The sequence below is a fragment of the Numida meleagris genome, chromosome 2 (genome assembly GCF_002078875.1).
Source record: "Numida meleagris isolate 19003 breed g44 Domestic line chromosome 2, NumMel1.0, whole genome shotgun sequence".
In the NCBI taxonomy this organism is placed as follows: Eukaryota; Metazoa; Chordata; class Aves; order Galliformes; family Numididae; genus Numida; species Numida meleagris.
The window spans coordinates 36,808,740-36,836,290 of record NC_034410.1 but is presented as its reverse complement, the minus strand read 5'-3'; the positions used below and the strand labels follow the sequence as shown (position 1 = coordinate 36,836,290).

General features: G+C 37.1%; 1 protein-coding gene across 2 annotated transcripts in view; it reads right to left on the bottom strand.

Annotated features, from left to right (window-relative positions):
- The window catches only part of LOC110394028 (ubiquitin-conjugating enzyme E2 E2), a gene marked incomplete at its 5' end in the record, with an annotated part of 212,519 nt that extends 185,260 nt beyond the window's left edge, over positions 1-27,259 (bottom strand). Inside the window, 2 exon segments of one of the 2 annotated variants that reach the window (XM_021387627.1) lie at positions 19,296-19,346; positions 27,071-27,259. In XM_021387627.1, the coding sequence (XP_021243302.1) occupies positions 19,296-19,346; positions 27,071-27,246 (227 nt within the window). 2 annotated transcript variants of the gene reach the window in all.

The window sequence follows — 27,551 nt, the reverse complement described above, 5'->3', positions numbered from 1 at the left end:
AAAATCTAAAATAAAATATAATCAAACCACAATTGTCAAGTGAAAAAAAAAAACAAAATCCAGCAAAACCAAAAACAAAACCCCAAAACACAAGAAATACAGTTAGCAGAAATTATCTCGTACTCTCCCTACACACCCTAGTAAAGAAACATCTAACAATATGGGATGATTCGATTTCTGGAATCACTATACACAAGCATATGTCTAAGAATCAAGAGCAACTCAAAATGAATAGAGAGTGGAAGAGACATCAAGCAGATGAATACTGAACTACAGAGTGGAGGCAAAAAAAAAAAAAAGAGGGAAAAGGAAAAAAAAATGTAGTTATGGAGAATTAGACAAATTTAATCTGTTTAGACTGTTATCCTTATGTCAAGCACACACAAGAAAAGCAAATACCATAACATCTTAATTTATTGTCCATGTCATTTACTGGAAAGTTTTCATCATAATTATGAATCAAATGAGTTCTTTTTCACTGCATGAGATGTAGTTTGACTTTAGAACAGTTAATACACATGTATTTTTTTCAAGCATAACTACAGGAAAATTATTCTAAATGAAATAAAGAATTAAACAAGAGAATTTCATGTTCTCCTTCTACTGTTTCCTTGTTCATTTAGCATATGAATAAAAACAATAACAAAAATAATCAGTAAACCCAACACTGAAACTACATAACTACTACTGGTTAATTCAGGCATATGAAGTGTTATAATTTCCTTCTCAGCGTTTTTTTTTTTTTTTTGGTCCACACACAGCGAGAGGACAAATATGCAGTAGGATAGTCAATAATTCAAATTCAATTTTTACATGTGGTAAAAAGCGACAAGATTGATAGCAATATGCCATCTATTCTCATCAGTCACACTTAGTCCTCAGCCCTCTATTATCCACAAATCCTGCTATACAATCAAAGAGAAAGAACTACTGAATTATTTATTAAAACTGACACCATCAATTACGCTCCCTTGTAAAAAGTCACCAAGCAGCCATTTAACGAATTATAATGCACATTTTGGTAACTTCTGACCAGGTTAACAGTGGTGTGCTTTGGGAGGTGATGGCAGTTCTCAGACATTCTGCATCTGAAGAGTTTAGCTTATAAAATAATCATTTTCTGCCACTGGAAATCTAAGTCTCACATAGCTGGCCAACACAAGCTAAACATGTGACACAAATACTCTTTTGATGATTATTTTTTCTCCTCTCCACATTCTCCATATCACCTTTTAATCTAATCTGACAAGTCCACAGACTCATACCTAGAGTGACAGCTTTGGAATGTTCTTTCCACACTGCAAAGCCAGCTACAGTGACCATCACTGATGCCAACAACCCTGCAAAATAGAACTGGATTTGGGTGATATTCCTTGGCAGCCAGCAAAGATTGCCAAATTCGGATCTCTTAGTATGGACGAGGCAAGCAGCAGCCCTGTTCCCTTTCCACAGGGTTTTTAGTTCATTCACAGTTTTCATGATGTTTCTATCAACTTTTGACATCATTGTTAATTGTGTTCTTAAAACACAAAACCACAAACTTCATAACTATATTATTGCTGCATAGCACTACCAAAATACTAGTAGAGCCTTGCATTTAGGAGGGCGAGCTACAATCCAAAAACATCCTGTCTAGACAATTATGCAAAAGCAGAGCCCATGGAAGCATTTCCCAGAGTCACCTGGTGCCCCAGTCACAGCTATAAGAGTTCCTCTTTCAACAGCACCCAGCAGCAAGGGGAAACCTGGAAGCAATCTAATAGACAAGTGATATACAACCCCTCATACATACACTCTCAGCATGGAAAGGTGCCCAGATTCGCACAGTTTCTGTTTGTGGTGGTGTACGAGACAAAGACTGTGCCTATAACAGTAAATTAAACATGCCAGGACTGTCTCCTGGCACCGAGGCCAGATGGCACGGAACAGCCTGTGTCCATACTCCCTTACTTTTCAACATATGCAGCTGCCAATGAGAATGTCTTTCAGCTTTCACTCTCCCTACCCATGCCCAGGATTCTTTTGGGAGAACACTGGCTGATGCTGTCCAAAACCTTGGCAGACTGTTCTAACAATTTAGGAACATAAACAATCAAGTTTCACAGTCCAGGAATGCACTTTGTTAGTGTGTTCATTTACCAATTCCAGCCTAAGTGACAAGTCCAGAGGGCTCTCCTCCACTGTGTAACACAGAGTGGTAATACAGAAATAAATAAAGGGAGGAAACCCCCCATGGGCTAGGACAACCACTGAATAAACACAGGAGATGGACATCTTGTTCCAAAAATGTTAAATAGCATCTTTCCCCTCAAGGTACTTCAGAAGAAAGACTGGAAGCCATCAGAATAAGAAAGATGCTCTTAGCTGCAGGTACCCAGGATATTTTATTTATCTTACAGCCATTCGTATCTCTGGGCAATTAACATTGCAAAGAGTATTTTTCCCAAATATCTGCAGCAGGTATTCTACAGTCCAAATGCAATTGCAATTCACTGGTGGATCTAGAAATAAACCCTTTCCATGTTTATAGAGTCCAGTGAAATCCCAATTAATATACTCAAAGCTTTCCCCATACTTACAGCATGTAGCTGGACTACTTTGTGAATACGTCTTTTAGTTTCTGTGGTATGAGAAGGCCACTTCTATGTCACATGCTTTACCACTGGCATTTTTAATGACGAAGTTCAGTAAGTACGTAGTCTAAATAGAATTCTTGCTTAAACATAAAACTGTTTACAATATGTATACAAGAATCAATTGGCAGTGAAGGTATTAAGGTATTCCTGAGAAATTTATCCTCTGGATCACTGACTTCAAACTGGATGGCAATTTCAAAAAAAATATTTTCAAAAGCTGTTTCAAGAATCTTTAGCTCTTACAAAAGGAACTGTGTGGCTCCTTAGATGTCACTAAGGCATGAAAACACTTTTTTTTTTAAGGAGTACTTGAACCATCAGCAACAGAACATACCCCTCCCAACATTATACTCATCTAAAATAGTCTTGATAGTACTCTGTCTGCTCTCTATTAAACTGTAATTAAGGAACAAAATTTCCATTTTAATAATAAAATTACCGGGTGCATGACAATTAAATGAATGTCACAAGTGTTAAACTTTGAAAATCAGAGAATCAAATCTTTACAGCAAGAATAAAGAAGCAAATTGTCCGCAAATAGAAATCAAGTTGTTTAGAAAGTTATGCAAAGGAACCATTTTTTTTGTTTGTTTTTATTTGGTTAATTTAAATTCAAAGAAGAAAAAACACCAAAATGATGCAAAAACTGAAAAACTACATTCCTGGCTGCTGAATATATATTGCCTTAGCGTGCAGCCCTTCAAAGGCATTCTGAAATTATTTTGATATGTTTTTAAACAAAAACTACTGACACAGAAGAAACATTTAAAAATATAGATATAATTTTGTTATTAAAATATCATTTAAAAACATTTTATTTATAAATTTGTAAACTTTTAAATAAATTTCACACCCAAACTATATGTATTTTATATTCATCTAAAACAGACTTTCAACTGAATGTATGTATACTGTTTGTGGGTGAAAAATAAAACCAGTGCATAATCATGTCTTTTTTAATGTAATCTGAATCCTCTATCCATGTCTCTCAAGCAAATTGGTGTCTTCTGTCTCTAGGCAAGGATGAGGAGAGTCTCTCCCTGGAAAATCAGCAGCATTCCTCATACCCCTAAGAGCATTTCTACTTTCCTAACTTTGGCAATAAATGCTTCTGCTTTTCATCTCAGGAATGCCACTTGGGCCTCCTCAGAACCACCTCAGAAACAGTAGAGAGGCTCATAAGATTACTTTGTACAGAAACAAAAGGGGTCTAGACTTTTTATTTTCTTATTCAATGCCAGTTCTTCATCTAACCCAGAATGTGCTCAATGTCTCACCAGCATGGCCTTTCTGCTGGCTGAGTACCCCTGTAAGGCAACTCAGGTTTAAGTGTATCACCTGCTCTTATTTTCTGGAAGAATTTAGTTACTGCCTTGAGGAACAGGAAAAAAAAAAAAGTAAAATATTTACTGCTTTGATATGAAAGAAAATTTTGAGTGATATGGGATTTTTTCAAACAAGCACTCAGGCATGCCAGTGAGAGAAAGCTGGAGCAGCAGGGAGGCTCAGGCACGCATGGCAGGAGCCGCGGCACTGCTGATAAGGGTGGCTACCTCACAGAAGCTCTGAGGTTAATCAGTGGTCAATCTCTTCCCCTGTCTGGGGTGAGATGTCTCTGACTCTACGAAAGGGGTTACACTTTTAAGACAGGCTTAAGCCTTAAGGAACAGGCAGGCTCTCTGTTTCTGATCCACAAGGGAACGCGATGATCACAAAGGAGTCCAGCAACTTTCAAGTGTGGAAAATAGATGTTCAGGAAAGCACTTAGTGGCATTAAACTTCACCATTAAACACAACAGTTGGGCAACACTTACTTATTAAAAGTCTAAAAACAAAATAGAGCAACATAGGTGAGTAGAATTAATTAAATTATGATGAAAACTGTACAGCAGATTCCATCAAAAAAATGATGTTGCATAGCAGATGTTAAGGTTGCTTCCAAAAGTATCTTGTGGTAGAATAAGGCTCCCATCAAATCACTGAAACCAATAAATTTGTAAAGACAAAAGTTAATTACGGTTAGTTGACATTTCTCCAGCACATTACTTAATTTCTGACTTTCTAATCCTTCTTCAGGAAGAATGAAAGGAGAAAGTAGCAAAATGGGCACCTAGAGGAGGGCTTGCCTATGCATAAATTTGCACAGCTCAAGAAAAACACATAATTTAAGATTTTTTTTAGCTAAACCAGTCAAAAAGCTGCAGGAACATTTAGAAACAAGGTTTACATTGATTCAGTTTAAAAATCAATAGATAATATAATGCTAAATAAGACAGAAACGAAAGATTTCAAAAATCTATCTGGACACTTTTTAATTAAAAACAGTTTAAAACTAATTCAACCAATTCATCAACTTGTGCAGCTTGCATATTTAGATAAAGCTGCTGAATGAAATCACTGTATGAAGAGGATAAAAGAATGTGTAGCAGAAGCTGGAAGAAAATAGCATGAGACTTGCAAGCCAACTGGATGAGTGAAACTGGTGAGCAAAATCAAACTGCAAACTGGAAGTTCTAGGACTGAATGGCATTTACTCTTGAAAAAACAGACACTGATAACATTGCATCTCCACAGATAAGTAGTAAATTTAGTTTTCTGTTCACTGTCTAAGCATTCTGCATTTGATGCTGAATTCTCAAGTGACTGACCACCTTCTACAACCAAGACAACGCCAGGAGGAATTGCTGGTGGAACACTACCTTCAAGTATGCCACACAGGGACACAGAACATTACCAGAAATACTTGGAGACAATGAAAATTATAAAGCGGAATACAAGAAGTTTTACACATATTCAACTGATGAAGCAATAGTGCAGTTTTAAGAGTCAGTGTGTTTGGATTCTTGTTTAAACTCTCAGCAGTGGTTTGGTGTTCTTTCCCATCCTTTGATTTTCATGTGCGTGGGTTTTTGTTTGGTTTTGGTTTTTGTGTTGAAGCCTACTTGCAACAAATTCTGCAAAATAGATTGAAACGCAACAATAACTGTTATGCAATTGAGTCTTTTCTCCATTACTTCTCACACTACTGCTATTTCCAATCCCATTCCTTTATTTCAGTCAATACACAGTCAGAATGAATGTCTGTTTTGTAGCCTTGATGATGGCTATGACATAAAAACTGAAGCTACTTATCTGTATCTTTGATAAATGTCCAGTAAACAATTGTTTAAAAATAACAGCCCTCCTGTCAGATATTTTTCACATTTTCATATTAGCATAAAGTAACCTCTTATCAGCTTGATATTTTGTATAAACTACCAGATGGCATTGGCTACACTTCTGCAACACATTCATTTATCCAAGCAAAAATGAATTTATTTCTTCTTTGTAATCCAGTAAAATGGCTACAGAAATTAGACATTACCAGTGCCCATTATGGAAGGAAATATGTAAGCATATACTTAAGCATTCTTTTGAATAACCCAAAAAGAGCACTTCTGCAGTTGGACAGTCTCACATCACTGTGGTACTTACTAATCATCTCTGCATGTTTTCTCTTTGAAACATTGTTCTATTGCTGAGCTATACCAAACAGACCGTGTATGGCTGATTATGCCACTGCACTGACAATTACAAGTTGGCCTTTTTCCATTTTGTTTGTTAAAATCTTCATTAGTCATGTGGAAAGCTACAAAGCCATACAGAATCTAAAAGTGTTGTAAAAACATATGAAAGTGTCAGAGAGGGAATATAAACCATTCCAGAATTTGTTTCTTAACTATAGAACTATAATGCATACTACACAACAGAATCAAATTTACAAGAAAGCAGCCTCTCTTTTGTCCTCCTAAGAAAATAACATGCAAACACCTGAGCCATGAATCTGTGGACAGTCATGGCAAAAAAAAGAAGAAAAATCTTAGGCATATCTTTATTTTATCTTCTTGAAGTCTGTAAAGCAGCAATAGCTTTTAACGCACTTTGTGCAAGTTTCAGACATATTTACAATGCAGCCTGTCAAGTAATGTTATATCAGTTACAAATTTAGTACAAAAATAACATCCAATTAATGCATTAAAAAAAAAAAACAGGAACAGAACTCACTTCAGTGAACTATTAGCAAAACCAAACAAATCACTGAACAGAAACCCAAGGGTTCTCACGTGAATAAGGGTAAAGTCAGCATGCCAGTGTGGGAAAGAACAGTGGTACATGCATCTTGATACAGCTACTGCTGCACGAAAATGAATTGGCAATTCTCAAGGCTAAAAGACCCCTGCGGCTAATAATTTTTAAAGAGGGACAGCAGGTGGAATAAAGCATGAACATTCTATTAAATTAAAATATCACAAAAAAAGGAAAATCTATATGGTAAAATCTTAATTTTGAAGAACCTTAGGTGGATGGGGTTATGTAAATTGGACATAGCCAGTCCCAGGTTTTGGAAGAGCTTTGTGGATCTCTGGGATGTAGGAATATGCTTTTTCATTTGGATGAGCATCTCCCGTAGGAAGTGGCGCAGCTAGCAAGGACTGAAAAAGAAAAGTAAATCTAGTAAGATTTGCCTGTTTCTGCACTACTTCTCTGGCTACTGGACTGCTAGCAATTCCCAAAATCTAGAAGGAAAAAAAAAAGCCATCTTTAGAATCAGTGTGAGATGCACGGAGGAACGCTATCAACTTACAAGGCACAGCACAAACTGCAAACCTCTCAGATGCCTCCGTAAGGTTGAGTCCTGGTGCATACGGAGCCAAATATAAGGTAACAGCACAGCTGTGAAAAGCAGCCACAGGCATAAAAAAGAATTCGGATGTGATGACAAGAACTTGAGTTGAAAGTATTTCCCCACAGCCGACACTGGGGGAAACCCACTCCTTACAGTTTTGTAAATACTCAGCATGTTTTCAGTAAGGCGTCCATTAGTGATGTTTATACACAGTGATGACCTCATTCTCTAGCACAGTGAATGAACATGAGAAGAAAAAAATAAAATATTTTGGTTGTGTATTTATCGGCATTTGAGCTCATTTAAATACTACTTGAATAACAATTATCTTTCTCAGCTGAGCAGAGCATCAGGTTGGCAGACTGTGCTTCACTTCTCAAAGTGACAATTAACCTTGATATCAGTCTGCAAAGTGCTCTGTACTGGCAGCTGAATAGAATTATCATCATCATATAAATCATAAAGATTCTACTGAAACTGAGAGAGCTGTCATCCCTCAGTTATTTGTGTTCGGCAAGGAGCAAAGCAGGTTGTTGCAGAACAGCTTAAAACACGTCATCCTGGAGCTGTCATGCTGTGAGCTTTTGAGGCTGTGTTTGTGGCTACCTGAAAATGTATGCCATAGAAGTATGCCAAAACACTCAGAGTTAATAGACATTATTAATTAAGTATCTCTCAGGGAGGTTCATGATGCAGTAGGTCATTATACTTGAATCATGAATTTAAATCTGATTTACACTACTGCAATTCCAGACTCAAATGAGATTTTTGAGTTGATAATGCGATGTCTATCAGTTAGACAGCTTCCCATCCCCATTACACTTGCGATCACCTGATCTTTTTGTTCAAAACTACAGTTCACAGATCAAAAAAGTCTTTAATTCAGTTAATGCTGGATCAAAATTAAAAATATTCCTCTTGCATTAATGCCTAACCACCGTGTTAAGTCCGTAGAGGATGTACTCAGACAGATAGGTTACAGCAGTGGTGCCCACAACAGCCCATTGCAACACCACATTATGGAGATGCTCCTTCCCCCCCCAGGCAGGAGGGAAAGAAGAAAATTGAGTCATCCTCTCTAAGAATTTCCCACCTTCAAACCTGCACTGACAAGGGACTGTGAAAATGTTTACAGCCATTTCTGATATGACACTTCCTTTTTGTAACGTGCACACTGCATGTCAAAGTGTTTTACTGCTCTTGCTGCTACCAACAGGACATTTCTGGGAATAAGACATGGCAGTGAAGCAAGCCCTCTTTCAGAAATATTTTTACAGACTGACAGGTCTATAACACAAATAAATAAGACAAACAGCTAATTGGGGGCTGGGAGTGTTGGTGGTTGTTTTTTTTTTTTTTTTTTAGGTGCCAGCCCCAGGGGAGCTGGGAAGTATGATCTCTGAGCCAAATTATGGCAGGGCTTATCCAAGCATCTGAGAAAAGGGAGAGGCAAGATGAAGAACCTACTTGTTGTACTTAGGCACAGAGCAACTCCTGAAGATCATTTCTGGCAGGTACTGAGGCAGACTGGAAGCAAGAGATGCCAGATGGTGTGCTGCTGGCCCAGCCAGCAAATCACACCTGCACGGAGGGGAAAGAGCAGAACCCACGCTCCCACAGTGAACTGTGAGTGAGAAAGCCATGTTCCTACAGTGCTTGCTGCAGGAAGATAGACTTATCCCAATATAACACAGATCGAGGCAAGCACCTGTCTGATTGCCAGAAGCCAGGCACTCTTCCATTAAAAAGAGTCAATAGGGAACACCACTCATCTCAAGCTGCCCAGCAAATTCTGAGATAATGGGAACAGAGCATTTTCACAGTATAGACTTAGGCAAAATTTCCATGCGCCATTCAAGTCCACTGACCTCGAGTCAATGGTTTAACCTAGAAACTTCAACAAATCCCATTTCTGTTACTGCAAAAACAAGCATTGTATTAACTGTAATGGCTTTGAAAGCTATTTTCTTGCGAAGCCACACTGGCTGCAAGCCCCATATTTGAAACTGATTTTTTTTCCAGGTTTGCAATCCTAGCCTAAATGCCACAGCTATGAGCTTAGCAATCAATTATTTATATCAAGAAATCCGAAATTCTGCACTAGGCAGACATCTAATATTTCATTCATAAACTTCTATGAAAATTAAATGCATTACTCACGTTCCATCCATCCAATTTTGAAGGGACATAGTATGCTTGATTTTACAAGTAATACATATATTTATCTTATTTGGTCTACCAAAGATACTAAATAATGAGGGTATACAGCATTTTTAGGTCCTATGTTAACACACAACTCAAAAATATATAAACAAGTAAAAATCTCTTTAGCTCAGTAATGTAAACTCCTAAGCACAGCTTTCTTACATGTTAGCAGACAAATAATAAGTTAAAAAAACATTTATTTCATCAGTTTAGAATTAGAACACCTGAAAATGAACTCCATGTTTTTATGCATTATCCATGCAATTACAACCGATGCACAAAATACAACGTATATGTCATAGGAACATAAGAATTTATTTTGGAGATTTTAAAGTTTTAAAGTCATAGCAAGAAGGATAACCACCTTTCTTAGACCTAGAATGTGGATTTTCAGCAGTCATGATTATTGATGTCTCCTAAATGAAAGCTAAATTGAATATCAGCTAATCTGAAGACATAGAAATCGATCCCCCCATGGAACAGGACCCATACAGGCAATCATTTTAAAAGAATGAAATTTTTGACCACTTCTCCACCTTTGCAGATAAATAAATTTCAGTATGAAGAGTCACTACTGAGTTTTATACAGGATGACTACATTCAAGCAATTCAAAGCAAACATTCTTAAAGATCTAAATTTCCCGATGGCTACACTAAGCTCCAGGTTTCATAAATGCTACGCTGAGCCTAAAATTTAAAACAACTTGGAAAAGCTAAGCTCTAAGTCTGTCAGCTGTGTCAGATGTTACTCAAACAGTAACTGCTGTAACAGTGTGCAGCCTATTCTTCAAATACAACTCCTAAGCTAAGCACAGACCCTTCTATTTTAATCTTAGCTACAGAACCACCATCTCGGCCTCCACAATATTTACAGCATTAAAAGGCTATAAGCGTCAAGAAAGCATATTATCACTCACCTATAGCCTTCTTTAGGCACAGCACACATCTCAAGTTAATAAAGGCCACATAATTATGGCTTTTGTGCATAGCAGACAGTAAATCATGTATTTAATTACATATTTCTCCGTAAAAAAAAAAAAAAAAAAAACCAAAAAACAGTTGGCTCTCTGCTATTTTTGTTAACGTTAATCAGAGAAAACTTCAGATTCTGGCATAAATTTGACTATCATATAAAAGGTAATATTTAAAATACATAATGCCTTACCACACAAACACGAGCTGCCATATGTGAGGCGCTGCTAAGCATGGTTCCTATTAAGCTGATACACAGTAACTGGCTTCTTTCCAAGCAACATGGAAGTGTTTAAAAAACCCCGTTTAATCCAATTCCACAGCTTTGAAACAAAAATAAATCAAAGTGCTGCGAGAACTGCTAAAATGAAAAAATTAAAAGCATGTAAATAAGTGAAAAAATAAATTGTCAGAGAAAATGAAAACAAAGATTATTTCAAGTAGATATCTTAATTGTAATTAGCAACATTTGGCATGTGTTATGATATGATTCAAAGCTGCAGCCAATTAGATACCCCAAAAAGCTTGTAACAAAGCTGCAAATGTGTAACTACAGTGTAAATAAGTTTTATTGCACACCAAGAAAACAGCACACAGACCAGTTTCAGAGTTTGTTTCTGAAGTACTGTAAAGCATGCTCCATTATTATATTGTGGCTTTTTATTCTCAAACTGCAGTTTCCCTGCCAGGAGATTTTTGGAATACAATTTCATTAAATTTAGACTATTAACTGAAAATTTGTACACATTCAGAGTATAACAAGAATAAAAGACAAATTATAGCATTGCCTTAGACTGTCATGCCCATGTAAGAATAAAACAAACAAAATAACCAAAGGAATAAAGTGCATACGTTAACAGCTGTTAAAATGCTGTAGGACTTTGGGGACTGAGGTGTTGAATCAAAGAGAGAAATGTATTTATTTTATTCAATGATTCCCAATGAGAAAGGAGGGAAGCAACACAAACACGCAGAAAAATCTTTTCCTTTTTCTTTGACAGGCATAAAAGATAACACAGTGGCATTCAGGAAATAACTTGACTTTTTCACGTGCCTTTAAAGTTTTCTAAGAAAGGGATTATTTTTTAGTGTTACATTACAGATCAGAATTCAAATTCTGAACAAATATGGGTGCACTGAACTCAACAGCATTAGGCACTTCTGAGATTGTGCCATTTATTTAAGGAAACAAATACTTCATTATCGGTAATGCTGCCAGTCCTAACCGACAGACAAAGTACCTTCCATTTCCCCCATTTGCTCAATAATGAGTAATTTACTAAAGGGTAATGAGTTGCTAATAAAAGCATGTTTCTTACGTGATTATTATGAAATGGCAGTGACTGCTTGTTTGATGCAACAGTACTTACTGCAGTCACTTTCAAATAACTCCATCAAATTTCTGCAAATAAATGGACTCTGACGTGGTTTTCATACAGAACACTGAGCTATATTTAGAAAAAAAATAGGAAAAAGAAACCCACCAGAAAAAAATAGATAACTAATTTCAAAGCTACAAATTTAAATACTTCTTAGTAAAATCTCCTAAAAATGATGCAAAGTCTCAGCAAGTAGGGTTTTGTTTCCCTTGCTGGCAAGCAATGACTATTTGACACATTTATTTTAATGTATTGTGGGGGAAGGTTGGATTTTGGTGTGTGTGTGTTTTTTTTTGTTTGTTTGTTTTTTTGAAGGCTGTGTTGAAGAGATTACAAAAAATGTAACATTTTGTGTGTTATAAACCATGTTCCCATTCGCAGGGGATTTTTTTTTTTTTTTTAAAGATATGCAGAAAAGGCCAGAAGAAATATTTATGGGAGGTTAGTCTGAAAAATTCCGGATAAACTGCCTTTATTATATTTCCTAACAGACATACAAAGAACAGCTGGAACTAGATATAAACCCTTTGGAAGTAAAACTTCCCCCTTCTGAATTATCTACACTAGAAGTACTCAAGTGGCTTTTTTTTTGTTGGTTGGTTTGTTTTATCCTTGTTATAATCATCAGTTCCACCTTCCCCATAGTTTGGGATTTTAACTTCAGCGTTATTAATCCTGTATGCTAACCACAAATATCAAAGATCCGTAGACCATTCAAGTCCATCACAAACTCCTTTCTGGGCATTTTTGTTCCATTTTCTGCTTCAAGGAATGGACAATCATCATGACTTCTTGTTATGATGCCCAAATCTCCACCCCGTGCCTGTCTCAGCTGTTTCCATGAGATAAGCTGTGGGGTACACTGTTTTGACAAATCTACCCTAATGCAGTGCTTGTTGAAGTATTCTTATTCTTCGCTAATACATTTTTCTCTTTTCCTTCTGAGAGGGAAGTGGTCATCATTTGAAAGCAGGGAGAACTGGTAGAATAACACACAGGTATTGTTATGCTGGGAGGTACCAGTGGGTGCTGTCATCCTGTTCCTTACTTTGTAACCATGCACTATTTTTAAGAACAGCTGCTTTGTGAATAATACACCTTAACATTTAGAGTCACGTTTACAGTCAAAAGCAGACGTTTTTAGATTTTTATTTTTTTTTAAACAGAGCTCTATACTTCAGATCTCAAAGCACAAGCGACACTGTCCTGCACTGTCCTAAAAGAAAAGAGCTAAGGAAATTAAAAGATTACGCATTAAAAAGTAACTGACACTTTTCATCCAAGGTACTTCAAGATATCAAGGTAATAAATCTGAAATAGCCACTAGTTATAAAAACAAGGCAAGCTAATTCAAGTGATAAAAAAATATTATACTTGCCATGATAAAATATAATCCCAGTGTGATCATTAACTTATGTTTTTTTGGGACGTGTTCCTTGATGTTTTTGAAGCAATGCTAAAAGGTAAAGTAATTGCAGTGTGCACCTGACCAGGTTTTTAATTCCTTCTTTTATTCTCAAATGAACATTGATACCTCATAGCTTTAAAACAACAGGATTCTGCACATTAATATCACTGCTCTTATGCTTATCTTTCAGATCAATTTTTGCTATTTGCTGTAAGTTCTAAAGAGATCCAGCCAGGAGAAGTTATATAGAATTATATCTTATTTTTCTCTATAAGGTTATAGCAAACTAGGAGTGGATCAAAGTAAGCCTATATGGGCAAAAGGTAAACTCCATGGGTAATGCAGTGGAATGGGAAGACAGCCCAGATTCTTGCCAAGGAAGCTGGAAATGTTTGAGAGGAAAAACGTTCAAAGAAAACATTCCTTATTCCAGTTTTCATCTCGCTCACACATTAACATCACAGTCATGTGCCTATGGCAACAGACTGATGCATTCCTAACTTAAACAATCAAAAATCACTGTCAGCCGTTTATTTTATAATGAAGATATAAGATATTACATTTTGGGGGACTTTTTTTTCCCACTTGAATTTGGCACCCAGGCTCTCAGTGGTTTCAGTGAAACCACTAACAGATGAAACAGGATAAAGCCTTCCTTTAGCTACTCCCATACCCCTAAGTGACACAACAACCATTAATACGATGCTGATCACATTCAGTGCTTCCAGAGTTTCAGCTGTGAACAAGCAAATACAGATGTACTGGTCCATGCCTTTCCTCTCTGGTTACAGAGCAAGGCAGCATCTCACTGAAAATAGTGCATGTTCTGCAGGCACCTAAGGTAATGGAACAGGAGATGGTCACTACCCAAACAGATGCAGTGTTATTGAGCAAATGCTTCATGCTACCAAAATCGTTAGGTATGTGAACTCTCAGTGCAGCTTACAGCAGACTAACCAAAATAGAAGCACACAAAGACTGAGCAAACTGCTTTAAAAAACAGAATCCTTCCAGCACCAGAGACACTGACTTTGCATTCTCCCTGCCTTATCCAAATTATTTCACATTTATTCAAATATTTTAAAGAAACACATGAAATCATGATTATCCAGAAATTCCCTACTACCTTTCAAAACAAACTGATCTTGTGAGCACAGGATCTAAAAAAAAAAAAAAAAAGAAAGAAGCAAGAAAAGAAAAAAAACAACAGTACGGTATCTTTTTGCTCACACTGTAAAACTATGCGAGCATCCTTGTCTTTGCATTTGACCATGAACATAGGGAAGAGGGGGTGACCTCCTTCAAAGTTCCTTCTATCGCTCCATACTATGGAGTGATGCTGACAATCTTTTCCCTCTGGCCTTCCTATGAAATTGTGCTAACTTTTGTTATCTGCTACCAACACTTGCGCCATCTCCTTAGCTTTAAAGTACTACTAAGCAAGAGTTTAAACAAATGGGCCCAAGAGAAGATCTTGGATGGATGGGATTCATGTAATTCCTTACAGTTGTGAAGACTGACTTCACCATTTGAACAAAAACAGAGCCAGAGCAATCCTGAGCAGGAATATCAATGTTAAGGTAGTTGTTAATAGCGCAAGAGGCATCCATAAGGCACGCTGGCCTCTCCCTCCAAGCCAAGCCAAGCCAAAGAGTTTTCCCATTCCCATTCACTCTTACGTACATCACCGCAAGATGAATTGCGCTTTAGCAATCCTTTCTGTGTGATTGGCTTTGACAGCCAAAATATGAGGATTGGACATGTTGGTTGTTCATCAGTTTTGCAGATAGTACAGCAAGCAACGAATTAATGTAATGATTCCAAATGAATAGAAGAGATAAGGCTACAAACAGGGTTTACAATTGATTATTTTGGAATGTGTATCTGTCAATTTAAATTGACAGCTGCACAGCCATTTAAAGTATATTTCTGGGCCTCGTGCATTACCTATATTGATACAAGGAAAAAGAAATAAAATGAATGCACATAAAAGGATTTGTAAGAAATACACAGAAGAGAGAAGTATGGCCACAGACACCTATCCTAGAGGACGTCTAAAGAAAACATGAGAAGGAAGATAGGGAGAAACAGTGACTTAATAGCAGGCAACTCTGAGCAGTTGCTCTAAGTGGTGTCCACAGAGATCTGCCATTAGCTTTTTGCTGGCTCTCCTTGTTTCTAGCTGTTCAGATTGTTCAGATTGAAAGAAGCTAAAAATACATTAAATGCTTTCCAGATATTATTCTTTCATGTGAACAACTGGCATAAGGTGCCACGGAGATGTTCTCTTGCCAGCAAGAAGGGAAATAGTACACAGCATTGGCAGTAGAAGACCTATTTCATGAAATCTGCCATCTTTGTCAAGACACAGTCCAAAATATGGAAAAGTTTTAAAAAGCATTATTTAGGTAGAATTTTTGATGATTCCCATATTCCAGCAATGTAATATATGAAAATGATACTTAAGGATGAGGTTTTTATCACCTTTGAGAAAAGGTATACTCTGTACTACTCTGAGGTATGAGACGTACAACATTTTAGCAATCAAGCTCTGGTATCTCAGTGAAGAGGAGAAAAAGAGATGAGTGCAAAATCTCTACAATTTAGCTATATTGTCTCCTGACAAACTAAAATGTGACAATGCTGCAGATTTAAAATACAAATGTACCTGCTTAGCATTCTTGACTCTCCTTTACTGTAAATTAATCTCTACACAAAAGTAAAGCGGGGTGGCGGGGGGGGGGGAACACATAGTAGAAAACATCCAGTTCTTTCTGTAAGATGTGAAGAATAACTGACTCTTTTATGACATGCCTTCCTCCAAAAATAGCAATGATTACACCACTCAACTCCCACACAGCCCCCAAACCAACTTTTTGACACATAGTACATTATATATTCTCAGTTCTAGGGGATGATCCAAAGTTTGAGGGTAGGACTCCTTTCATTGCCCAGAATACAAACTGCAGAATACAAAATGCAAAACCTAGGAAAGCAGGCAGCCCTGACATTTTATAACATTAATTCCTCTTTTAAAGACCAACATAACAGATATATACTTCTTTTTTACCCCTTTTAGGAACTCCAGAATCCACAGCTTTCCACATTTTGGAAAGATGCTGCAAGTCAAAGCAAAGATAATCTGCCAACTACCAAGCACATGTGTGAGCAAGATTTTTTTTTTTTTTTGGTCTTTCAGGCAAACAAGATTATATAGCCTATTCTCTTTGTGGGGGATGAGGCGGGGGAAGTGTTAACATTGCAGCTGCTGCAGAAGTGGAAGCTGTAACTCCCTGGGAGCTTGTATTGACTCCGTAGCCAAACACACCATTAAGAGATGCTACTGTACTACAGAAACTGCTCCATTTCCTTTTTATTTCCAGAAAGAGAAAACTTGAAGTTTTGACTTGCCATAGTCAACTGAAAGTCTTAGAGCATAACTTGCAATATTTCACCCAAGTTTCAATTCAGATCAATATCTTGCCTATTGAAGTTCCTAAAAAACAAAGTATTCCTGAATTATAGAATTTTCCTTCACATCAGGTGACATTTAATTCACACTGTTTATTTTTATCACGTTGTTGTTGTTGTCCAATCATTATTTTATACACAGAACTCCCTATTAAATAAAAGTGGATGCATAGCAAAGGTAGGCTGGACCACAACCATTTCAAGCAGCTTTCATTTGTAAGGAGCTTATCTTTATGAAATATGATTTAATAGAAAATAACTCCTCTCATAATGATGACCTAATTTTTACTAGAGCCAAGAAAGTATGTATCAATATTTTATCATAGAATCATAGAATGGCCTGGGTTGAAAAGGACCTCAAAGATCATCAAGTCTCAACCCCCCTGCCAAGTGCAGGGCCGCCAACCACTAGACCAGGCTGCCCAGAGACACGTCCAGTCTGGCCTTGAACGCCTCCAGGGATGGGGCATCCACAACCTCCCTGGGCAACCTGTTCCAGTGCGTCACCACCCTCTGTGTGAAAAACTTCCTCCTAATATCTAACCTAAATTTCCCCTGTCTCAACTTAAAACCATTCCCCCTTGTCCAATCGCTATCTACCCTCACAAACAATCAATCCCCCTCCTGTTTATACACTCCCTAGGCTACTTTAGATATTTAAGACATCTTTAAGATACCTTAAAGATATCTTATATTTAAGATATACTCTGTCACAGCTTGGCTTTCTACATTATACTGAAGAACCATGTCTGGCTGATGTATTTATTTTGTAATGTTTAACTATAATAGAAAATAGATGAAGTTCAAATGAAAACACTGTTTAGACTATGTCAACAGAGCATAAAGCTAAATGAAGTGATTTTGCATTGACTATAAAACATATTTGCTAATAGTGAAGTTACTAATGGTTATCTATCAGGATCACAACATGAAATAATTCTTTATCTTAAGAACTGTGTAAAGCAGCAGACACACAAAGAAAGATACAATTTTTTTGATTTTTCAAAATATTGTGCAGCAAGGTTTTTTCCTATTTTACCATTAGTGTAAATAATTCAAAACCAAGCCAACCAACCAAACAAAAAAACAAACAGGAAATCTCCAGCTCACTCTTTTTAATTGCAAGTCACAAAAGGGCTTTCCACTAACACAGCCAATGCTCATTTTACATTTGCTAGCAAAAGAAAAGCAAACAACAGTATCCTGTGCATTGAAACAACTGCTTTGTTACAAAGGGAAGGATTCAGAAACGAGAAGAAATGATGCTGCTGTAAATACTGTATGTCTTGTAGACTCAGTTCAAAGTCTTACGCATTCTTCTGCAACAGACTGAAGTTTTACATTCATCTCAGTAAATCAATCCGCTAACAGGCATCAGTCATCAACACCTAAGTAAAGATCTGCCATTTGAAACAGCTTTGATGTGATTGAAAACTCACACATGGTTATAAGTATGACAGAACAGCTTAGCTATTAAAATGTTTTATCTAGCAAGGAACTGTTCATCCTAATTGACTGAAATACTCTTTGAATGCTTTTATTGCAAGGCTACTTCTCTATGCAGTACTTTAATACATAGCCACTTTACTTACATCTTCAGACACAGCACAACCACATCTACTCTTGTTCAAATGCTTTATCACGCATGCTTTTGTCTAGAGACCAAAACAATAAAGCTGACTGCCATTTTTACCACCAGTTGCTTAGTTAATTCAGTACCAAAAATGTACCGGAATTCATTATGAAAGCTGCGTGTCATCTCCCCATCTTTCCTCTTACCACACCAAGAAGACAACCACACCTGCTGGAATCAGTAGGCAGGACTGGATGGAGCTGCCCCCTCCCACCTTACACCCACTGCTAGAAGCATCACCACAGGGCTGACCATACATCAAGCCAACAGAGAAGAGACCCAAGACGGCCATCTGTAAGCAACAGCATGCTGCCTGGCTGCAAGGCAGCAAGGTTTTCTTGGCCTGCCTCATCAATCGTTTCAAAGAAGGTTTTAAGCACACCCTAAGTCAACGTACCTGACAAAAAAAAAAAAAAAAAGCAAGCATAGGGTAAGGATATATGATGATGGCCTCTATTTCAGGACACTTCCACTGCATATCATAATGGATCACCAGAAACTCTGTCAGAAGATTAATAATAGTTTGTGCTTGTAACATTTTTTCTTCTCCATTATATTCACAGTGTGTTAACAATTTGCAAGGGAAAGGAATCAAACATACCAGTAACTGCCACCAAGATTACATTTTACAGAATCAAACAAAACGCTGTTGATTTAATACCTCAAACGAAAGACAATTCAATTTTTACCCTGTATCTATTAACATGTTGTATATTTCACCAGCTTTTACCATTACTTCTGTTACCAGGAGCGCATCATCTCAATTCTCCATATGCAGGCAAACATGTCATCTATTATCTTCTAGTCAAAAACTGCCAATTAGTACAAAGGAATGCCTAAGTTTACCACAGTCCTCTATACAATTTCCATGATTCCATATTTTCCATTTACATATTCTAAATTAACAAAATCCATGTGATCTTACCTACAGTTTGGAGGAGGGTCTAATGTAATTTCTGCAAGTTCTTTCTGAATCCTTAAGAGGAAAAAAAAAGACATTATCAGGACTTTCTTTTGCAAAATATTTCTTTCAACCTTATGAACATTTCTACAGTAGTGAATTATGTTAAAATATAATTCTTAACATTGCTAATAGAAAGCTGATGCTATAAGATTTCATGAAACTGCTCAAGATCAAAATGCTAAAAGTCAAAACCTTTTTTTGAAAAACAGGAGCATCTAAGTCTTGGACTAACTGTTCCATGTACAGGCACCTAGAAAATCCTGCTCTTCCTATAGGTCAGCGTGCTCAGCTCCTTTGCTCACTTACACAACAATTAAATGCCTCATATGCCCTACTCTTCTGTTTACCCCCATCTATCTGCCTCTCAGCCTCGGTCCCCCTAGGCAGCAGCCCTGCTCCCTTCAGTTTGTTGTCATCTGAAGACCTGCACAGTGCTCTGCTACTTGCTCCAGGCCACCGATAAAGGCCTGATCACAGCATGTACCCAGCGGATGCCTCTTTGTTACCAGCACCCTGCTGGAGCTCCTCCTCTAGGCACTACAACACAGTTGTTCAGGATTTGGATGCTCTTCAGGCCTATGCTACAAAGCCAAGCACTTGGATTCTTGATCTGCATCATATCTGGCAGTACGGATCCTTCCCTTTGTGCTAGTATCTGCATGGCAGTTAGCATCTCCACCTACAGAGAAGATCAAACATGAAAGATAGGAACTCAAAGAACTCTCCTGGTAATTTGTAGGAGCTTGCAGTTACCAAAAATTTGCCAAAATATGATGCCATACACAGGACTGCTATTGTCATCTATAAACTACATCCCATGGCCTTTTTAGAGGCTATTTCAGGGCTAAAATATGAATGTTTAGAAAGAGGAAGGAAAATAAAGTGTACCCTCAATAGTTTTTTCTCTCTTCCTCCTGCACAAGATTTCATATAGTACAGGAGCAGATTACTCTTCCTTTTATGCCCCACACTAAGAAAGAAAAACTGCACAATAGAACCACTCAAATTCCTTGCATAAGTACTCAAGCCACAATCTAAGATCTCAGGTCTGACATGAAGTTTTTTACATTCACACCCAGTTCAAAATGACTGCCACCCTTTTTGCACATAAGTACAGGACAAAAAAAAAATGGTATATCAAAATAAACATTCACATGCAACAAAAAAAAATGACCAGTTTACACTAATCCTCTATAATTTCAAGATCTAAATACAATCTCACGTGCTAAGGAGTCTCACAGACACTATTAAAATTCCCCTTATGCCAGTATGAGTCGGTTTTATGGTTGTAAAGAATCAATGAACCAAAGGCTGTAGAGGAACTGGTGTGAACCAGAAATTACAACTCTTTAGCAATTACATTCAGAAATAACTAGGGCATACATTGGTAAGATTTGTATAGAAGTAATATTCTCCATTAGCTAATACAGTTGAAATGAAAAAAACATTTCAGACACTCTAGCTTTTCTTCCAATCCCTGCCTACCCCAACCCTGTACACAGATACCAGTTATTCCCATAGACAGGAAAAAATTGAATTTTTATTTGCTTATTCTATTCACTGAAATATTTACATCTCCAGGAAGTAGAATTTCCCCAGTAAGCATCATTCCTTTTTTCCAAAGATACAAACACAGACTGCTTAATCAATATTTGCAGAAACTCATGGTAACACTGCAAGTCCAATACATTTGTTAAAAGGAAAAATCTGATTAGTGAAGTCCAAGTACACCAAACATTGTTTTAAAAAGTTACTGTATTTAAACTATCCTGATTATTTGCACCTTTCAAAAGTGAGGAGATCTTAGAATCATAGAATCACCAAGGTTGAAAAAGGCCTCCAAGATCATCCAGCCCAACATTCCACCTACCACCAATATTTCCCCATCTTACACCTGTGGGAAATGCTTAAAATATTTCTTCCGTCTATGGCAAAGTTTTGTCATGTTTTTGGAATGTACTCTATCACAGATCCAAAAAAAAGAAAATCCAAGTAGCATGAAACCTCCACCAATTTCACATTTTATAGGTTGATTTGCTTCTTCTACAACTACTTCTAACTTCTGAGAGATTAGAGAATCATGCATGGCACTAAACTTCTGGGGTCAGGGATTATTCCTTTGCTGTACATATGAAAATAGGAGCAGTTAATGTTTCATTGTATTATGATGTGTCCTTGAGACACCAAGAATGGGTTGGCAAGTATAGCCTAAGTCCCAGACCAAAAACTTTCCATTCATCCTCCAAAATTCAAGTCCATTTCATTTCCACTCTGAAAACAAATGGGTAGAGAGTTCTCTCTTCTTCTCCTTCTGTTCTAGGTTAATAAAAAATAAATAAACGGATTCCAATTTCAAATGCCAACAGCACTAGAATGGTCCTAGATTGAGCTTTTCCTGTGATTCAGGAAACAGGAACAAAACACCTTGCTGTTTCAAGCAATGAAAATTGATCAGATGATGCTTTCTATTTATGTTCAAAAGTCCTAATTGCTTTAGAAAGTATCTAAGATAAAGAGATGTTTCATTTGTGCTTATTTTTACACAAAAAAACCCTGCAACATTAACATCCTACTCAGCAAGTTGTTCACGCTTATTCTCCTGCTCTGTGACATTCCCCAGATAAAATTAATACACCTTATACCTCTTTTGTTTTAACTTTAATTTACCTTGCATTCATGCTGAGAGCACATTCATAAACAGTTTCTGTAGAGCAGCTGACATGCAATAGCTTGTTCACATGTCATGGCATTCAAAGTTACAATTAAATCATCAGATAACATCCCAGAGAGCCTTGCACTGATAGAGACCTCCAACATGCAAGCTAGCCTTTGTCTGCATGAGTTATTCCACTGCTCTGGCACTTGCTTCAAATCTCCATTGAGTTGCCTTCGGAATCTGGCACAGGAGAAGACGTGCCTCATTTCCTTCACTGACCACAGAGGATTCACCATGAGCCTATGAGGCCTCTGGCCAAAAACAAACAAACAAACAAACAAACAAAAAAAAAAACCCACACATATTTTTGCAGGGTCCTCTCTGTCTCTTCTTTCTTTAGATTTTCTGGCTCAGTACAGTTATGTTATTGTAAACGAAAAAGGAATCTATATTAAAATAATTATATGTACATACACATTGCATATTTAAACTAACCAGTTTATGACATATTAGGAGTGGGGGGTAGAAGTCTCTCTAGTAATCAAAGCTCTGGGCTGTACACACAGGACATTTAACCTGCAACATCAGATCTGTTGCTCTTTATTTGATCTTAAAAGACATCGTCTGACCTCTGTTTGTCTGTCTCCCTCTCTCCATGTAACTATACAAATATATAAAATTGTTATTACTCTGTTTTCCCTCCGTTTTACTAATGGGAAAGAACAAACATACTTGCCTTCAAGTAATAGTGCAAAGGTTAATCTTCCCCTAACTTCAGAAGCACGAGAGTACATTGAGGATTTCAAATATTATTAATTCTCACAGACATATATTTACTGGGGTTCCAAGCCTAGGGGGACTGTCGTTTCCTTCCTGAAACAGTTAAAGTTCGCTAAAGCTAAGGGACAACTCAACATGTTAGAAGATTTCCCAGTAGGATTAAAAGAAAAAGAAGCAAAAAAGGACTATCTGACAATAACCTACTTTACCACATCTACTTTTCTAAAATACATGCCTCTTTACTCATGGAAGTGACATGAAACAATACTGCATACTGAAGTACAGGTTATTTAGAAAATGCTAAGAAATGCAATCACTGGTATAAATTTCAATCTCACAGAAACTGTGACTGAGCAGGAAATTCAAACAAAGATGGTTAGATTCATGCTCAAAGAAGAAAAATATTCAAAAATCATATTAGATACACACGTAAACGGCAAGGATAATTCTTATAAGAAAGAACAATCCATTTATCGACCATATTCAGCAGGTTCCTTGGAAACAGCACTATGATAAACAGCCCTGAGAAAAAAAAAGTAAAAAAGAAAGAAAAAGAAAAGAAAAGAAGAAGCTCATTTTAGTTTGATTTCTAACAAATTTAACCCATTAACTAGTAGAAATTCCTTCTTTCAATAAAAAAAAAATGGAAAACCTACAGCTGAGGTTTTAAAGTTCACAATTCACTGCAAGCACAGATATTTATTAAAAGAAATCCTGGACTGGACACTTAGGTTGACAGATTTTCAACTATCAACTTCAGGAGCAAAACAATACATTTATTTGTCGAGCTACTGCGTCAGGCAAGAATGGTTACACTTCTCTCCATTCAAAGGTCAGGCTAAGATTTGCTGCTTAAGAGGTAACAAGATGCCTGCTGTTTTCAAGGACAGCAATTCAATTCCATGTCTGAACTGTAATTGTGATATGCAGTGAGTTTCTCAATCTTGACATGTTAGGTAAGAAAGGTTGCTATTTAGGGTGATGCCCTCTGGGTGAGGAAAATTGAAGGACCGGAAACTGTACAACATATGCTGCAAGCTATTACACCTGTATAGCAGCTAGCCTTAAAAGTATTAACAGAGAAGTATTGCACGTGGAGGCATTCTGCCTTCTTGATGCCACCTATAGCGAAGCTAACAGAAGAAAAACAAAATCACTGCCACTTAAATACACATTCAAGCAGTCTCACATATCCTTCATAACAAAACCATTTTGAAAAGCATTAAGTTGCTAAAGTAGTACACTCCTGCATAAGGCATGACAGCAGGGTGTTTACACAAGTGAAAAAGAGCACTGCTAAATCTTGATTTATATGAAGTCAATACTACTGAAAATTCTTTAGAAGAAAATCTAATAGACTACAGAACCACACAATTAAAAAGTAGAACAGAATTATGCCAACTACAAATGAACAAATTCTTAATTCTAATCCAGGTAGTATAAAGTAATCCAAAAATATTGTGACTACAGTTCCATATGCAAGAAAGGTATCGTCAGGTGGAAAAATGTGGCTTCCAAATTCAGGTTCGAATGAAGCCTATAGCCTGTGAATTAAACACCAGGGAATGATTTATCTCCAGTGCTATCTTAACTTGCTAGCATTCACTGTTCTAAACATAAGTTGAGGCTTTAGTCAAAATTCCTTAATTATTGTACTCTCTGTTGTTGGGATTTTTTACTGATGTTGGCAGAGTTAACTCTTTTAACTAAGAGAGGATCACTGTCATCTTGGTACAATGCCATGAAAACCACAGAATTCTAAAGCTAACAAAGGAAGAAGTTGCTGAGCACATATCCAGTCTTTTTTTTTTCCCCTCCAGTAGAACAGTTGAATTACTTCGATTTGTTTCAGTTTTTAAATTTTTTTTCAGACTTGGTCAAAAACAATATTCAATTGAAGGAGCGTAGCCTTATTCTCAAAATACTATTCATTTCTAATGAAAACAACGTATTACAGAAACTGATTATATAAAAAAAACATCATTGGCATAAGATGTGATAATATATTTTCCCTTCTTTGATGTTACTCCTCTCCTTTTATTCCTCTACTTTAATTTCATATTTTCCTCATCTTCTAATTTCTGATTTTCCTTCCTCGAGGTTTTACTGCTTTTAAACAAAAAGCAAAGAATCGAAACCTGTGAGACGAAAACCAGACCAGATTAAGAACGTTTACAGAAACGTTATCCTCATTCTGACACGCTGACAAACTTCTGACTAGACTACACAACTATACAAACTAAACTATTCTGCTGCAAAGACTATATCTCTGTGATTCTTCCCCAGTTTTATGACAACCAGCACTCCTGAAAATACATTTATCAGAAGTGTTATTTATTGTGCGCTTATCTACAGAAGTCTTATACTTTTATAAATCATCTCAGCTTTTAAAATGCACAATCAAAGCCTTCTCTTCAATATTAGTAAATGTGAAACTCTCGTTAGAGTCTCACCAGCAAATGTACTGATGTCAGCAACTGGCATAATTAGTTTCAGCAGAATCATAAGCAGATATGATTAAACTTTAAAAGGTTTAAGTAATTTTATCACTGTGAAATGCATGTTGATAAAAGCTCTAAGCTTTGAAGATGCAAAGCTAAGATTAATAGACCAATTTCTGACATATCATTATTAATTTTCTAATAGGATAGTGTCCACAGGCCCTTGTCAGAATCACAGAGTCATCATATCAGACATTGTACAAAGTTCAGAATTGAGAGACTCTTCTCTAAAAATGTTAAAAATTGGGTTTGAGACCTTAACAATGCTGTCTACTCCAACATTCCTAATACCAATAAGTAACAAATGCATCAAGCAGGCAGAAGAGAAGAAGCCCAAAAACCATAACAACTGTGGGGATTAACTACATGAGTAGCACCATGATTTGAAGTGAAAGTTTTTGGTTTGGGTTTTTTTTTTTTTTTTAAACTTCTTTTTCTTTTAGTCATCAAAAGAAACCTTGGCAAGCTCTGCCGGCTATCCTATAACCAATACCACTAGCTCATCTCCAAACGGCATCATGTTAGGAATGGGTCTTGAGAAAGCATCTCACTGGGGAAGGAAAAAAAGCAAAGGCCTCACAGAGGCTGACTGAAGGGAGGTGCCTGGGGCAGGACGGAAGCATGCTAATAACACACTGGAAAGACAAGAGAGTCCAAGACAGAGAAATACACAAACGGCAATGGACAGATGAAACCAAGACACAGGCTGGAAACTTGATGAAATGTAGATACATAGGAGGATGTTATAAATCACAGCAAAAGGGCCTTGATTCTTCTCCTTTCTTGTGAGACTCTGTGTGCAGTTCTTTTTTCCCACAGCGGCACATCCCCAACACTTTTTCTTGCAGTTCACACTGCCTTGAATTAGTGAAAAACGGGATCTGGAACAGTCTGCAAAATTGATCTCATCAGATTCTGCTAAAAATGTTTAACTATGACCACTGTAATCCTATTTGAACTCTGCTATCTGGACTAACACCAGTAAGTACTGATGGAGCAACACCAACCACTAAGTTCTCCGTGTCCGGTCCAAACATGACAATCACTATCTGGAAATGAACGTGATCATATAGATGTCTTGGAAACATTCAAGGTCACAGTGAACAGGGCTCTGAGCACCCTGATCTAGCTGTGGGTGTCCCTGATCATGGCAGGGGAGTTGGACTAGATGACCTTTAGGGGTCCCTTCCAACTCAAATGATTCCAAGAGAATAATTTCAATAGCTGTTCCACAAATCCACTTTTCCTCTCAAGAAGAAAAGAGATGCTAAAGAAATAGGTATTAAAACAGACCGCAGTTTAAACTAATGAAACCAACATGCATTTGTTGTTCACTTCAATGCCTCTGACCTGACCATCTGGGAAAAGGGAATGCAGCACTTTACAGCAATAGGTATTACGGTAGTCCTAACATGCTGAGTTACTGAACTGTCTGAAATGTTTATGGTTAATTAACTGTAAGTTACACTGACAAGTTTCAACATCAGTCATACATACACATACAGAGATGTATTTTATAAGGCTACAAAACTGTCTGAGTTTTACTAGCAATAAAAAAATGTCAGCTTTTATCATGCAGGCTACTATTAAAACCATGTGAAAGAGCCAATCTGTCAAAGAAAGGAAAAAAAAATATACAGGTCTCGTTATCGTGGCCAGCCTCAGAAGACTATTACACTGACACAGTAGTGCTACAATAAAACAATAAGAAAATGAATACATCAAACCAATACATAACATCTGATGGCCAGGTGAAAAATGAGAAAGGAAGAAAAAAAAAGACAGCAGGAACACTGTACCTTTTAGCACTAGTTGACAGTTTAGCAGCTGTTTTGCTTGATATTTTGCCCTCTTTTTTCTTGGGTTGAACTTGCTCCCTTTCTTGTTCCTGCTGAACACCTTCGCGCTGATCTCCATCAGAGCTGCCTCCACTAGTGCTTGGACTGTCATCAACTCTCTGCCCCTCCGTAGACATGGCAGGTGCTGCACTGAACAAAACAAAAACCACGAAAGTCAGCTTTTTCAGAAGAAGCTGTCCAGCAGTATTTCTTGCACATCTTGAAATAACACACAAGACCTGCATCTCCATACTGAAATACTCATCTTACAGCACTTCAGTCATCTTAGTACTGAAGAGTTTTGCCATAAACATCTTAACAATAATTTGGGAGCTGGTCACTTTAAAATCTGTAACAAATAAACAATAAATCTGTCCTCTCTTCATATATATGAAAATCATAAGTTACTGTAGTTAAGCATGAAACATGACTGTGCGAGTAT